Raw genomic sequence first — 17015 nt, 5'->3', positions numbered from 1 at the left:
TCTTTGTGATCCACCTAGGAATTGGAGCGTTGCCGCCCCCTGCGTATGCGCCCGCATCCTCTTTGTCATTTTTGCAGTTGGATCGCGTTTTGTGATTCAACCTGAATGAGGGCCAATACCTGGAGAATTAGCTGACAAAAAATGGCTTACACAAGAGCTTAATGGGTTTAATTCTTGTCAGCTAATTCTATGGAAAAGTACTGCAGTGGTACTTATATTGCAGCTAACCTTGGCAGAGCTTTTCTCCAGCAGGGGCTACATCCATCGATAGCACTGCTTTTGCTAGCAGGAAGAACCTTTGGTAGATTGAGATAGGGATGGCCAATGACCATCGATAAGTTGAAATTATTGATGGTCCATGACCAATGTTGAATACTTTTACCATCGATGGCGGAGAACCAGATGGTTTCCCACTGTAGATGTTTAAGTGCTACCAAATTATTATTTCTCTTACGTCCTAGAGGATACTGGGGTCCATTTAGTACCATGGGGTATAGACGAGTCCACTAGGAGCCATGGGCACTTTAAGAATTTGATAGTGTGGGCTGGCTCCTCCCTCTATGCCCCTCCTACCAGACTCAGTTTAGAAAATGTGCCCGGAGGAGCCTGTCACACTGAAGGAAGCTCCTGAAGAGTTTCTGCATTTATTTTTTATGTTTCTTATTTTCAGGCAGGGCTGGTTGGCACCAGCCTGCCTGCTTTGTGGGACTTAGGGGGGGACGGCCTAACCTCTTGAAGGGTTAATGGTCCCATTCCCCGCTGACAGGACACTGAGCTCCTGAGGGACCTATTCGCAAGCCCCACCACGGCGAGCGTACAGAGTCAGACGAATGAAAAGTGGTGAGTACGGAGCCGGCGCCCTGGCTATCGGGGCGCCGGCCATTATAGTTGCATGAGGGTACAGAGACGCTCGGCTTCTACACGGGGCGGAATGCATCTCCGGAAACAGTACACAATTGCGTCCCCGTAAACTGTACACAGTACCCATACTAGCACAACAGCCTTAAAACGGTTTTCTCCATTTTAAGCACCAGAATCCTCAGCCAGTATAAAAAAAGCGGGAAGACCTTGCGCCATTGATGGGGCGGGGCTTCACTATGAGAGGATCCAGCAGCTCACCAGCGCCATTTTCCCTTTGCAGTGGACACAGACGCTGACAGGACAGGGACGCGCAGCTCCTGCAGTGTGACTCCAGATTACCTCAGCGGTACCAGGTGATCATAGCAGGGGGGGAGCGACTATTAGTGTACTAAGTCCCCTATCAGGATACTTAGTCTGTGACCCAGCTAAGCTTGACATTAGCGATAAGGGCGCGGTGGGGGCTGGCTCCAAACAACTCTGTGTCTCCCTGAAGGGCTCTTTGTGGGTTAATTGTGCTTAACCTTTTTCCTGTGTGTGTGTGTGCTGTCACATTTACATTATGTCAGGCAAAGAGTGTGTTTCTTGTACAGCGGAGTGTTCCTCTTCACCAGGGGGCTCACTACTGAGAACTCAGGGTTCACAGGCTAGCGGGGCTGAACCGGAATGGGTTAATTCTCTTAAGGGAATCATCTCAACTCTTACTACAAAATTGTCCCGCAATGAGAAAGAGACGCAATACTTAAGACAGACTGTGGATGAGTTTATTAACAGAGACTCAGTCCCCAAAACAGCGTCTCTGTCCCCTACCACCTGTCCGCAAAAGCGATCTCTGGCCCATATCCTGCAGTCTGACTCAGACGCTGAAGGGTCAGACATGGAGGAGGTGGAGGTGGACTTGGAGGGGGGGATGCAGCTCTGTCACATGAAATAGAGGTTCTTATAGAGGCCATCGGAAATGTGCTGCATATTCCTGATAAGGTGTGAGAGGAGTGTAAGGAATCTTATTTTAATGTAAAAAAGAAGTCCTCCGTCACTTTTCCTGCGTCAAAGGAATTGAATACCCTGTTAAAAGAACCGTGGGTTAATCCCGAAAAGAAATTTCAGATCCCTAAAAGGTTGCTCTCATCTTTTCCTTTTCCTCTGGAGGATAGGAAAAAATGGGAAACTCCACCGATAGTGGACGCATCAGTCTCTAGGCTGTCACGAAATATTGTATTGCCTGTTCCTGGTGCAGCCTTCCTAAAAGACGCAGCTGATCGTAAGATTAAGACTACACTCAAGTCATTGTACACAGCTGCTGGGGTGGTCCAAAGACCCACTATTGCATGTGCGTGGATCACTAAAGCCATTGTGAAATGGTCAGGTAACCTAATTGAGGGGTTAGATCCTTGCCTAGGGGAGGATGTTGTATTACTCCTGCAGCATATACAGAACTCTGGGAACTTTATGGTGGAAGCCATAAAAGTAATAGGCTTGCTTAACGCACGCAGAGGCTTGTGGCTACGCCAGTTGACTGCTGACGCGGACTCCAGGAAAGGCGTGGAAGGCCTACCATTCACAGGAGAGGCCTTGTTTGGAGATGAACTAGACAAATCTCCACAGCTACTGCGGGTAAGTCTACATATCTTCCTTCCGCAGCCCCCCCCCCCAACCAAGAGACTTATTCAGTTTCTGAGTTACAGTCCTTTTGGACTGCCAAGTTCGAAGGCAACTCCAGAGGTGCTTCTACGTCCTCCAGCAGCGCAAGAGGTGAACCATGCAAACCAGCAACAGCAGGTGCTCAGGAACAGAGCTCAGGCTCTGCTTCCTCCAAGACTTCAGCATGACGGTGGACCATAATGCCTAGAAGGCTGTCAGGTGGGAGTGTGCCTACAATTCTACAGTCAAATCTGGTCGAGTTCGTGCCAGGATCCCTGGGTCATACATCTTGTTTCCCAGGGCTACAGACTGCAGTTCCAAGAGCTCCAATCTCACAGATTCTTCAAATCAGGCTTGACCGTTTCACAAGAGGCAAGTATAACTTTACAACATGCCATCCAAAAGCTGGTACAGACTCACGTCATTGTTCCAGTTCCACCTCATCAGCTAAACAAGGGATACTATTCCAACTTGTTTGTTGTACCGAAACCAGGTGGTTCGGTAAGACCATTTTTGAACCTCAAGTCGTTGAACCCGTACTTATGAGTGTTCAAATTCAAGATGGAGACTCTGAGAGCGGTGATCTCAGGTCTGGAGGAAGGGGAATTCTTAGTGTCTCCGGATATCAAGGATGCGTACCTTCATATTCCAATCTGACCGCCTCATCTGGCTTATCTACGGTTTGCACTGCAGGACTTTCACTACCAGTTCTAGGCCCTACCATTTGGTCTCTCCATGGCACCGAGGGTGTTCACCAAGGTGATGGCAGAGATGATGTTTCTACTCCGCAAACAGAGAGTGAACGTAATTCCGTACCTGGACGATCTCCTGATAAAAGCACCGTTCAGGGGAAGGTTGCTGGACAGCATTGGTCTCTCAACCACACTTCTCCAGGATCACGGGTGGATTCTAAACCTTCCGAAATCTCACCTACAGCCATCACAGAGGCTCCCATTCCTGGGAATGATACTGGACACGGAGTCGCAGAAGGTTTTCCTTCTGTTGGAAAAGGCATTAGTAATCCAGTCGATGGTTCGGGATGTCCTGAAGCCAACCCGGGTGTCGGTGCATCTGTGCATTCGCCTTCTGGGGAAAATGGTGGCCTCTTACGAGGCACTTCAATACGGAAGGTTTCACGCAAGACCTTTCCAGCTCGATCTGTTGGACAAATGGTCTGGATCGCATCTTCACAGGCACCAGAGGATCCGTCTGTCGCCAAAAGCCAGGATCTCCCTTCTGTGGTGGCTACAGACTTCTCACCTCGTCGAGGGTCGGAGGTCCGGAATTCAGAACTGGATTCTGCTAACCACAGACGCAAGCCTCAGAGGTTGGGGAGCAGTCACTCAGGGGGTGCAGTTTCAAGGAAGATGGTCAAGTCGGGAAGTAATCCTTCCAATCAACATTCTGGAATTTAGGGCCATTTACAACGCCCTTCTGCAGGCCTCACATCTTCTTCAAGATTAGGCAATTCGGGTCCAGTCGGACAGTGTTACGGCAGTAACGTACATGAACCGATGGGGCGGAACGAAAAGCAGAACAGCTACGTCAGAGGTGTCATGAATTCTCCTCTGGGCAGAAAGGAACGCTGTGGTGTTGTCAGCGGTCTTTATTCCGGGAGTGGAAAGGGCCTGGTATGCGGACCTTCTGGAGATGCTCCTCGAAGATCCGTGGCCTCTACCTCTTCGTGAGGATCTTCTGCAACAGGGCCCGTTCATCTTTCAAGACTTACCGCGGCTACGTTTGACGGCATGGAAGTTGAACTTTTGATTTTAGCCAGGAGAGGGATCTCTAAAACGGTTATCCCGACTATGATCCAAACCAGGAAGGGGGGTAACGTCTATGCATTACTATCGTATTTGGAAGAGATACGTCTCTTGGTGTGAGAGCAGTGATTATTCTGCGGTGGATTTCCATCTGGGTCGTTTCCTGCAGGCTGGTGGGCCTACGTCTGGGCTCCATAAAGGTCCAGATATCGGCCTTGTCCATTTTCTTTCAGAAACAATTGGCTTCAAAGTAGTGATGAGCAGGTTTGGTTCCTCGGGATCCGAACTTCACCCATTTTACACGGTTCTGAGGCAGACTCGAATCTTCCCACCTTGCTCGGTTAACCCGAGCGCGCCCGAACGTCATCATCCCGCTGTCAGATTCTCGCGAGATTCGTATTCTATATAAGGAGCCGCGCGCCGCCGCCATTTTCACTTGTGCTTTGGAGATGATAGCGAGAGGACGTGGCTGCGTTCTCTCAGTTTCTGTGTTCAGTGTGCTGCAAATATTTGTGCTCAGTGTGCTGCAAATATCTGTGCTCAGTGTGCTGCAAATATCTGTGCTCAGTGTGCTTGCAAATATCTGTGCTCAGTGTGCTTGCAAATATCTGTGCTCAGTGTGCTTGCAAATATCTGTGCTCAGTGTGCTGAAAATATCTACGTTCTCTGCCTGAAAAACGCTCCAAATCTGTGCTGCATTGTAGTATATATTAGGAGGACAGTGCAGAATTTTGCTGTGACCACCAGTGTATATATATATATAGCAGTACGGTACAGTAGTCTACTGCTCTACCTCTGTGTCGTCAAGTATACTATGCATCCATATCTGTGCTGCATTTTAGTTGTGCGCAGTATATAGTAGGAGGACAGTGCAGAATTTTGCTGTGACCACCAGTATATATATAGCAGTACGGTACAGTAGTCCACTGCTCTACCTCTGTGTTGTCAAGTATACTATGCATCAATACCTGTGCTGCATTTTAGTTGTGCGCAGTATATAGTAGGAGGACAGTGCAGAGTTTTGCTGTGACCACCAGTATATATATATATAGCAGTATGGTATAATAGTCCACTGCTCTACCTCTGTGTCGTCAAGTATACTATGCATCCATACCTGTGCTGCATTTTAGTTGTGCGCAGTATATAGTAGGAGGACAGTGCAGAATTTTGCTGACCACCAGTATATATATAGCAGTACGGTACAGTAGTCCACTGCTCTACCTCTGTGTCGTCAAGTATACTATGCATCTTGAGGAAGCTGGCAACAACTAAGACCAGCGAAACGCGTTGAGCTTGCATTTTGGTTTGGACCACCGACATTTCTTCTATAAACCCAATTTCCCTATAACTGGCAATTATTGGACTCATCTGCTCCTACAAAGATCCTCACAAGTTCTGTTTCTTTGGAAACCCAGGACCTACCCCTGATGCTACTGGATCTCTGATTGCAACTTGAGACCTTGGGGACTGCTCCTATGTGAACGGGTAATATCCATACTTTTACATTGAGGACCTTATGGAGGACTAAGTCCTAGTCAGAAATACGGGACATTTGTCAATATTGGGACTCAGGTGGTCGCAACCTTTTTCAATTAAGATAGATATTTCTACTTATTCATCATCTAGTTTTAAGGCCTTTTTTAGTCCACGTTTTTAAATACTATTGTATGTTCAATAAATGTATGAAATTATTTTTTATTGAAAAATTTTGCTCATTATTTGGGATTCAGCCGGCGCCAGTACATTTTCTCTGTTTTTGTACATTATCCTATTAGGGATTAACCATCCCTGTACAGGCTGCCGTTGTTATTGCACTCACATACATACTTCTATACTATGCATCCATACCTGTGGTGCATTTTAGTTGTGCGCAGTATATAGTAGGAGGACAGTGCAGAATTTTGCTGACCACCAGTATAAATATAGCAGTACGGTACAGTAGTCCATTGCTCTACCTCTGTGTCGTCAAGTATACTACAAAAGTTCAGTAAAATGACCCAAAAATCAAAATTAAAAGCGTCTGATGAGAAGCGTAAACTTGCCAATATGCCATTTACGACACGGAGTGGCAAGGAACGGCTGAGGCCCTGGCCTATGTTCATGGCTAGTGGTTCAGATTCACATGAGGATGGAAGCACTCATCCTCTCACTAGAAAACTGCAGTGCCACTCCTAGATGGGCCAGGTGTTTGTGTCGGCCACTTGGGTCGCTTAGCTTAGCCATCCAGCGACCTTGGTGCACCTCTTTTTTTCTTTGCATCATGTGCTGTTTCGGGACTATTTTTTAAATCGGCCATCCTGCCTGACACTGCAATGCCACTCCTAGATGGGCCAGGTGTTTGTGTCGGCCACTTGGGTCGCTTAGCTTAGTCATCCAGCGACCTTTGTGCACCTCTTTTTTTCTTTGCATCATGTGCTGTTTGGGGACTATTTTTTAAATCGGCCATCCTGTCTGACACTGCAGTGCCACTCGTAGATGGGCCAGGTGTTTGTGTCGGCCACTTGGGTCGCTTAGCTAAGCCATCAAGTGACCTTGGTGCACCTCTTTTTTTTCTTTGCATCATGTGCTGTTTGGGGACTATTTTTTAAAGTGCCATCCTGTCTGACACTGCAGTGCCACTCCTAGATGGGCCAGGTGTTTGTGTCGGCCACTTGGGTCGCTTAAGCTTAGCCATCCAGCGACCTTGGTGCAAATTTTAGGACTAAAAATAATATTGTGAGGTGTTCAGAATAGACTGGAAATGAGTGGAAATTATGGTTATTGAGGTTAATAATACTATGGGATCAAAATGACCCCCACATTCTATGATTTAAGCTGTTTTTGAGGGGTTTTTGTATAAAAACACCCGAATCCAAAACACGGCCGCGGAACCGAATCCAAAACCAAAACACAAAACCCGAAAAATTTCCAGTGCACATCACTACTTCAGAGTGGTGTCTGCGTTTTACATCAACCAGCCTATTGTGGTCCCAGTTGTCACCGACACCTCTGCTACTTCAAAGTCTCTGATGTTGTGAGGGTTTTGAAGGTGTATGTAAAAAGAATAGCTCATCACAGAAAATAGTACTCGCTGTTTGTCTTTATGATCCCAATAAAATTGGGTGTCCTGCTTCAAAGCAGTCTATGGCACGCTGGATCAAACTTACTACCCAGCATGCTTATTCCACGGGAAGTTTGCCATGTCCAAAACTCTACTAGGTCAGTGGGTTTTTCCTGGGCGGCTGCCCGGGGTGTCTCGGCTTTACAGCTCTGCTGAGCAGTTACTTGGTCAGGTTCGAACACGTTTGCAAAGTCCTACAAGTTCGATACTTTGGCCTCTGAGGACCTTCAGTTTGGTCAATCAGGTCTGCAGGAACCTCAGCACTCTCCCACCCGGTTTGGGAGCTTTGGTACATCCCCATGGTACTAAATGGAACCCCAGTATCCTCTAGGACGTAAGAGAAAATAGGATTTTAATTACCTACCGGTAAATCCTTTTCTCATAGTCCGTAGAGGATACTGGGCGCCCGTTCAGTGCTTCATATTCCTGCACTGTTACTTGGTTCAGTTGGTTAGTTCAGCCGTTGCTGATTCGTTCCAAGTTGGTTAGCTTGGCTTTCCTTTTGTTGTACGTGTGAGCTGGTGTGAATCTCACCACTATCTGTGTATTTCCTTCTCTTGAAGTATGTCCGTCTCCTCGGGCACAGTTTCTAGACTGAGTCTGGTAGGAGGTGCATAGACGGAGGAGCGAGCCCACACTATTAATCTCTTAAAGTGCCCATGGCTCCCAGTGGACCTGTCTATACCCCATAAGTAAGGAGGGCTGCAGGCTGTAGTAGATGCTTTATTTCCAACAGACAGAAGCAGAAAAGATCCGTTTGTTATACATGAAATAACTTAGTATTTGGAGTTTCACTTTATGTTGATTGATGGGGCTTAGATTATATTAAGAAATGGTTGTTCTCATTTCTGACCATCTGCTTCTTTTACCTTTAGCTTTTAGTTTGGTTTATAGTGCAATTACTGATTTTGACTTTCTCTTTAGCCCATAGAGATCAGTGGTGCCATAGAGGAAGAGTTCACCGTGGCACGCCTGTATATCAGTAAGATCAAATCTGAGGTGAAATCAGTGGTTAAACGGTGTCGTCAGCTGGAGAACCTCCAGGTGGAATGTCACCGTAAGATGGAAGTGACTGGGCGAGAGCTGTCCTCATGCCAGCTGCTTATATCACAGGTAAGAAGCTATATGTGGCATTTGTGTTGGTTTCAAATGTTCTTGCTTGGATAGTATAATATATTGGATATATTTAAAATTCTGGATATGGTAAAGGAAAAAAAAAGTTTTATGTAAGAGCTTTATTTATATCGCGAGGGTGCCATGTTCCCGGAGACCTGCGCATACACAGTAAACTATGGTACAGACATTGCCAGAATCTACTGCACCATGGGGGTGATTCCGAGTTGTTCGCTCGCTAGCAGATTATAGCAGCATTGCACACGCTAGGCCGCCGCCCTCTGGGAGTGTATCTTAGCTTAGCAGAATAACGAACTAAAGATTCGCAGAATTGCGAATAAAAAATTCTTAGCTCCAGACCTACTCACAGATTGCGATCAGCTCAGGCCGTTTCGTTCCTGGTTTGACGTCATAAACATGCCCTGCGTTCGGCCAGCCACTCCCCCGTTTCCCCAGCCACTCCCGCGTTTTTCCCTGACACGCCTGCGTTTTTCCGCACACTCCCAGAAAACGGCCAGTTTCCGCTCAGAAACACCCTCTTCCTGTCAATCACACTCCGATCACTTCAACGATGAAAATTCTTAGTTCGGACGTGAGTAAATCTACTAGGTTTTGTGTTAAAATACTTAGCGCATGCGCACTGCGTACCATGCGCATGCGCATTTTAGCCTTAATCGCTCCGTTGCGAAAATCGGCAACGAGCGATCAACTCGGAATGACCCCCCATAACAGAAGAGGGGGCCTGCACGGAGACTGCACAGGGGCCCTATCCCCTCTTAAACTGCCACTGCTCTAGACCCATGCAATTCAAGATAGATTATGCACAAATAACAGCAGCAGCCGGTGACTAATTGGAAGCTGCAAAAATCTAGCTATAGACCCGGAATATTACACAATAGAAAATGTACATCGTATAGTAGCACAGTATTAGGTCCTTCACAGATTACTGTTCTCCTAGCTGGAATTCTGAATACAAGCTCGTCTGTAGGCAAAAGGTTGGCAGAAGCTATGCAGAGGAGGTCCTAGCTGCGTTTTTAGGTATTTGGAATTGAACTTTGTAATAGAGTGCTCAGATACTGGCTGTGACGCAATGACTTATCTAGCCAAAAAGTAATTCCATTGTTTTTTGTTTCATAATATTTTATTGATATTTAGGTGAAGAAGAAATGAGAGTGGGAATGGATTACATACAAAAACGGGATTCATAGGGCTTCAGGAGTGACTTATGCAGTGCCAAAATACCTTTAGCCCTATCTGACATTGCTATCAAAAATTAAGAAGTTTTAATCTAAACATAGATTAGAAATTACATATAATTTATGTGATTCAACATATATAAAGCTAATAGAGGAATACAGACTGGTTACCAACAGGGCGCAGCAAGGAGAAGTGGTATGATATATTAGTACCAGCGAAAGGGACTAGGAAAAGAGGAGGGAGAAAGGGGAAGATATCTTTAGAGTCATAGGGGCAGAGTGATAAAGTGGAGAGAGATAAACTACCAACCAATCAGCTCATAACTTTCACTTTTCAAAGCAGCCTATAACATGGAAGTTAGGAGCTGATTGGCTGGTACTTGTTCTCCACTTTATCACTCTCTAAAGGGAGGTACACACGGAGCGGTTGCTTAGAAAATAAGTATACATCGCTCCGTATGAATTCCCCAATAGCAATAGCGATGCGCTGCCCCGTGCGTCGCTATCGCTGACTCGAGATCGGCCTGCATGCAGGCACAATCTAGTCAGGTCGTTCACTTAACTGCTGTGTGAAGTGACCGGTCCACCCCCTCCGCTCAGCACACATCGAGTGCTGAGCAGAGGGAGAGATGTTTGCTGAGCGGTCTGTGATAGATCGCTCAGCACACATCTCCCTGTGTGTACACCTTTTAAGACTTAGTACATCTGTCCGATAGTGAGTTTGCTACAATAAGGAAATTACCTTAAAGCGTGAGAGGCCTCTGAATATCTGGTCAAAGTTGATAAAGGACCATTAGTAGGGCAGTCATGCAGAAAGCATCTTATGAATTACAGACAGTATACCTGCCAAAACTTTGTGATGACTGCCAATGTAGGAAGCTCCAGGTTCTTCCAGTTAGTTGTTGTTAGTTAGCCACATTTCTCTAACGTCCTACGTGGATGCTGGGGACTCCGTAAGGACCATGGGGGGGTAGCGGCTCCGCAGGAGACTGGGCACAAAAGTAAAGCTTTAGAACTACCTGGTGTGCACTGGCTCCTCCCCCTATGAGCCTCCTCCAAGCCTCAGTTAGATTTTTGTGCCCGAACGAGAAGGGTGCACACTAGGTGGCTCTCCTGAGCTGCTTAGTGAAAAGTTTAGTTTTAGGTTTTTTATTTTCAGTGAGACCTGCTGGCAACAGGCTCACTGCATCGAGGGACTAAGGGGAGAAGAAGCGAACTCACCTGCGTGTAGAGTGGATTGGGCTTCTTAGGCTACTGGACATTAGCTCCAGAGGGACGATCACAGGCCCAGCCATGGATGGGTCCCAGAGCCGCGCCGCCGGCCCCCTTACAGAGCCAGAAGACAGAAGAGGTCCGGAAAATCGGCGGCAGAAGACGTCCTGTCTTCACCAAGGTAGCGCACAGCACTGCAGCTGTGCGCCATTGCTCCTCAGCACACTTCACACTTCGGTCACTGAGGGTGCAGGGCGCTAGGGGGGGGCGCCCTGAGCAGCAATAAAAACACCTTGGCTGGCGAAAATACATCACATATAGCCCCCAGGGCTATATGGATGAATTTTAACCCCTGCCAGAATCCATAAAAAAGCAGGAGAAAAGTCCGCGAAAAAGGGGCGGAGCCTATCTCCTCAGCACACTGGCGCCATTTTCCCTCACAGCTCAGTTGGAGGGAAGCTCCCCTGGCTCTCCCCTGCAGTCACTACACTACAGAAAGGGTTAAAAAAGAGAGGGGGGCACTAATTAGGCGCAGTATTAACAATACCGCAGCTATAAGGGGAAAAACACTTATATAAGGTTATCCCTGTATATATATAGCGCTCTGGTGTGTGCTGGCAAACTCTCCCTCTGTCTCCCCAAAGGGCTAGTGGGGTCCTGTCCTCTATCAGAGCATTCCCTGTGTGTGTGCTGTGTGTCGGTACGTTTGTGTCGACATGTATGAGGAGAAAAATGATGTGGAGACGGAGCAGATTGCCTGTAATAGTGATGTCACCCCCTAGGGCAGCGTTTTTCAACCGCTGTGCCGCGGCACACTAGTGTGCCGCCAGCGGTTGTCAGGTGTGCCGCAGCCCGCCGCCTGCCACCCACCAGACATGGTTTACACAGTGCTATGCCGCCCGCCCGCTTACAGCCAACAGTGCTCCGCTGCCGCCCTCGTCCTCCCAGAGATACCTAGGTCCGTCTGCCGTCAGGCTCAGGCAGCGTATTCAGCACTTCCGCGACTTGGCTATGACCTATGGTGACGTGCTGTGACACATAGGTCACACACGCCACACCTCATTCCCGCCCGCCTGCTGGTGTGTGCTGCCTGCGGACCAAGAATAAACAGGACTGCAGGTTACCATTACCTTGGGGGCAGTGTGTTCTATTACAGGGGAGGGGGGCAGTGTGTACTATTACAGGGGAGCGGAGGCAGTTTGTACTATTACAGGGGAGGGGGGGCAGTGTGTACTATTACAGGGGAGGGGGGGCAGTGTGTACTATTACAGGGGAGGGGGGCAGTGTGTACTATTACAGGGGAGCGGAGGCAGTGTGTACTATTACAGGGGAGGGGGAGCAGTGTGTACTATTACAGGGGAGGGGGGGCAGTGTGTACTATTACAGGGGAGGGGGGCAGTGTGTACTATTACAGGGGAGGGGGGGCAGTGTTTACTATTACAGGGGAGGGGGGGCAGTGTGTTTGATTTATATCTGTGGGGGGCAATGTATTTGATAATGGGGGCCAATGTGTTCAATAACTGGGGGCCAATGTGTTTGTTAACTGTGGGGGCCACCGATCTTGAAATCTGTGGGGGCCAGTGTGTATGTTTTTTGTTTTTTTTCCCGTTTGAGGCAGAAAGCGTGCCTTGGCAATTTTAACGTCTTGTTAAGTGTGCCGCGAGTCAAAAAAGGTTGAAAATCACTGCCCTAGGGGGTCGACACCTGAGTGGATGAACTGTTGGAAGGAATTACGTGACAGTGTCAGCTCTGTATAAAAGACAGTGGTTGACATGAGACAGCCGGCTACTCAGCTTGTGCTGTCCAGACGTCTCATAGGCCGTCAGGGGCTCTAAAGCGCCCGTTACCTCAGATGGCAGATATAGACGCCGACACGGATACTGACTCCAGTGTCGACGGTGAAGAGACAAATGTGACTTCCAGTAGGGCCACACGTTACATGATTGAGGCAATGAAAAATGTTTTACACATTTCTGATAATACGAGTACCACCAAAAAGGGGTATTATGTTCGGTGAGGAAAAACTACCTGTAGTTTTCCTGAATCTGAGAAATTAAATGAGGTGTGTGATGATGCGTGGGTTTCCCCCGATAACAACTGATAATTTCTAAAATGTTATTGGCATTATATCCTTTCCCGCCAGAGGTTAGGGTGCGTTGGGAAACACCCCCTAGGGTGGATAAAGCTCTCACACGCTTGTAAGAACAAGGGCTCTACCCTCTCCTGAGATGGCCGCACTTAAGGATCCTGCTGATAGAAAGCAGGAGGGTATCCTAAAATGTATTTACACACATACTGGTGTTATACTGCGACCAGCAATCGCCTCAGCCTGGATGTGCAGTGCTGGGTTGGCGTGGTCGGATTCCCTGACTGAAAATATTGATACCCTAGATAGGGACAGTATATTATTGCCTATAGAGCATTTGAAAGATGCATTTCTATATATGCGTGATGCACAGCGGAATATTTGCCGACTGGCATCAAGTCTAAGTGCGTTGTCCATTTCTACCAGTAGAGGGTTATGGACACGACAGTGGTCAGGTGATGCGGATTCCAAACGGCATTTGGAAGTATTGCCTTATTAAGGGGAGGAGTTATTTGGGGTCGGTCTTTCAGACCTGGTGGCCACGGCAACAGCTGGGAAATCCACGTTTGTACCCCAGGTCGCCTCTCAACATGAGAAGACGCCGTATTATCAGGCGCAGTCTTTTCGTGGACAAGCGGGCAAAAGGTTCCTCATTTCTGCCCCGTGACAGAGGGAGAGGAAAAAGGCTGCAGAAATCAGCCAGTTCCCAGGAACAGAAACCCTCTCCCGCCTCTGCCAAGCCCTCAGTATGACGCTGGGGCTTTACAAGCAGAATCAGGCACGGTGGGGGGCCCGTCTCAATGAATTTCAGCGCGCAGTGGGCTCACTCGCAAGTAGACCCCTGGATCCTTCAGGTGATATCTCAGGGGTACAAATTGGAATTCGAGACGTCTCCCCCTCGCCGTTTCCTAAAGTCGGCTTTACCGATGTCTCCTTCTGACAGGGAGACAGTTTTGGAAGCCATTCACAAGCTGTATTCCCAGCAGGTGATAATCAAGGTACCCCTCCTGCAACAGGGAACGGGGTATTATTCCACACTGTTGTGGTACCGAAGCCGGACGGCTCGGTGAGACCGATTCTAAATCTAAAATCTTTGAACACTTACATACAGAGGTTCAAATTCAAGATTGAGTCACTCAGAGCAGTGATTGCGAACCTGGAAGAAGGGGACTACATGATGTCTCGGGACATCAAGGATGCTTACCTTCATGTCCCAATTTACCCTTCTCACCAAGGGTACCTCAGGTTTATGGTACAGAACTGTCACTATCAGTTCAGACGCTGCCGTATGGATGGTCCATGGCACCCCGGGTCTTTACCAAGGTAATGGCCGAAATTATGATATTCCTTCGAAGGAAGGGAATTTTAGTTATCCCTTACTTGGACGATTCCCTGATAAGGGTAAGATCCAGGGAACAGTTGGAGGTCGGTGTAGCACTATCTCAGGTAGTGTTGCGGCAGCACGATTGGATTCTCAATATTCCAAAATCGCAGCTGGTTCCGACGACTCGTCTTCTGTTCCTAGGGATGATCCTGGACACAGTCCAGAAAAAGGTGTTTCTCCCGGAGGAGAAAGCCAGGGAGTTATCCGAGCTAGTCAGGAACCTCCTAAAACCGAGCCAACTCTCAGTGCATCAATGCACAAGGGTTCTGGGTAAAATGGTGGCTTCCTACGAAGCAATCCCATTCGGCAGATTCCACGCAAGAACTTTCCAGTGGGACCTGCTGGACAAATGGTCCGGGTCGCATCTTCAGATGCATCAGCGGATAACCCTGTCACCAAGGACAAGGGTGTCCCTCCTGTGGTGGTTGCAGAGTGCTCATCTTCTAGAGGGCCGCAGATTCGGCATTCAGGACTGGGTCCTGGTGACCACGGATGCCAGCCTGCGAGGCTGGGGAGTAGTCACACAGGGAAGGAATTTCCAGGGCTTATGGTCAAGCCTGGAGACATCACTTCACATAAATATCCTGAAGCTAAGGGCCATTTACAATGCTATAAGCTTAGCAAGACCTCTGCTTCAAGGTCAGCCGGTGTTGATCCAGTCGGACAACATCACGGCAGTCACCCACGTAAACAGACAGGGTGGCACAAGAAGCAGGAGGGCAATGGCAGAAGCTGCAAGGATTCTTCGCTGGGCGGAAAATCATGTGATAGCACTGTCAGCAGTATTCATTCCGGGAGTGGACAACTGGGAAACAGACTTCCTCAGCAGACACGACCTCCACCCGGGAGAGTGGAGACTTCACCCAGAAGTCTTCCACATGATTATAAACCGTTGGGAAAAACTCGACAGGTATTGCGCCAGGTCAAGGGACCCTCAGGCAATAGCTGTAGACGCTCTGGTAACACCGTGGGTGTACCAGTCAGTGTATGTGTTCCCTCCTCTGCCTCTCATACCCGAAGTACTGAGATTGATAAGATGGAGAGGAGTAAGCACTATATTCGTGGCTCCGGATTGGCCAAGAAGGACTTGGTAACCGGAACTTCAAGAGATGCTCACGGAGGATCCGTGGCCTCTACCTCTTAGAAGGGACCTGCTCCAGCAAGGACCCTGTCTGTTCCAAGACTTACCGCGGCTGCGTTTGACGGCATGGCGGTTGAACGCCGGATCCTGAAGGAAAAAAGGCATTCCGGATGAAGTCATCCCTATCCTGATCAAAGCCAGGAAGGATGTAACCGCAAAACATTATCACCGCATTTGGCGAAAATATGTTGCATGGTGCGAGGCCAGTAAGGCCCGACGGAGGAAATTCAACTGGGTCGATTCCTACATTTCCTGCAAACAGGAGTGTCTATGGGCCTGAAATTGGGGTCCATTAAGGTTCAAATTTCGGCCCTGTCAATTTTCTTCCAAAAAGAACTAGCTTCAGTCCCTGAAGTTCAGACGTTTGTAAAAGGGGTACTGCATATACAGCCTCCTTTTGTGCCTCCAGTGGCACTTTGGGATCTCAATGTAGTTTTTGGGTTCCAAAAGTCACATTGGTTTGAACCACTTAAATCTGTGGAGTTAAAATATCTCACATGGAAAGTGGTCATGCTGTTGGCCCTGGCCTGGGCCAGGCGCGTGTCAGAATTGGCGGCTTTATCCTGTAAAAGCCCTTATCTGATTTTCCATTCGGACAGGGCGGAATTGAGGACTCGTCCTCAGTTTCTCCCTAAGGTGGTTTCAGCGTTTCACCTGAACCAACCTATTGTGGTGCCTGCGGCTACTAGGGACTTGGAGGACTCCAAGTAGCTAGACGTTGTCAGGGCCCTGAAAATATATGTTTCCAGGACGGCTGGAGTCAGAAAATCTGACTCGCTGTTTATCCTGTATGCACCCAACAAGCTGGGTGCTCCTGCTTCTAAGCAGACTATTGCTCGTTGGATTTGTAGTACAATTCAGCTTGCACATTCTGTGGCAGGCCTGCCACAGCCAAAAATCTGTAAATGCCCACTCCACAAGGAAGGTGGGCTCATCTTGGGCGGCTGCCCGAGGGGTCTCGGCTTTACAACTTTGCCGAGCAGCTACTTGGTCAGGAGCAAATACGTTTGTAAAATTCTACAAAATTGATACCCTGGCTGAGGAGGACCTGGAGTTCTCTCATTTGGTGCTGCAGAGTCATCCGCACTCTCCCGCCCGTTTGGGAGCTTTGGTATAATCCCCATGGTCCTTACGGAGTCCCCAGCATCCACTTAGGACGTTAGAGAAAATAAGAATTTACTTACCGATAATTCTATTTCTCGTAGTCCGTAGTGGATGCTGGGCGCCTATCCCAAGTGCGGATTGTCTGCAATACTGGTACATAGTTATTGTTACCAAAAAATCGGGTTATTGCTGTAGTGAGCCATCTTTTCTAGAGGCTCCTCTGTTATCATGCTGTTAACTGGGTTTAGATCACAAGTTATACGGTGTGATTGGTGTGGCTGGTATGAGTCTTACCCGGGATTCAAAATCCTTCCTTATTGTGTACGCTCGTCCGGGCACAGTATCCTAACTGAGGCTTGGAGGGGGGTCATAGGGGGAGGAGCCAGTGCACACCAGGTAGTTCTAAAGCTTTACTTT

The 17015-nt window shown here is 48.1% G+C and overlaps 1 protein-coding gene across 3 annotated transcripts in view; it reads left to right on the top strand.

The window, feature by feature from the left end:
• KIF5A (kinesin family member 5A) overlaps positions 1-17015 on the top strand; it is a 215802-nt gene that overhangs the window by 148577 nt on the left and 50210 nt on the right. For all 3 annotated transcript variants that reach the window (XM_063952348.1, XM_063952347.1, XM_063952349.1), the window contains one exon: positions 8287-8475. In XM_063952348.1, coding sequence (XP_063808418.1) covers positions 8287-8475 — 189 coding nt within the window. The remainder of the gene's footprint in view (positions 1-8286; positions 8476-17015) is intronic.

The sequence above is a fragment of the Pseudophryne corroboree genome, chromosome 2 (assembly GCF_028390025.1).
Source record: "Pseudophryne corroboree isolate aPseCor3 chromosome 2, aPseCor3.hap2, whole genome shotgun sequence".
In the NCBI taxonomy this organism is placed as follows: Eukaryota; Metazoa; Chordata; class Amphibia; order Anura; family Myobatrachidae; genus Pseudophryne; species Pseudophryne corroboree.
Note: the sequence above shows the minus strand (reverse complement) of the source record. Positions and strands in the feature narration are given on the sequence as shown.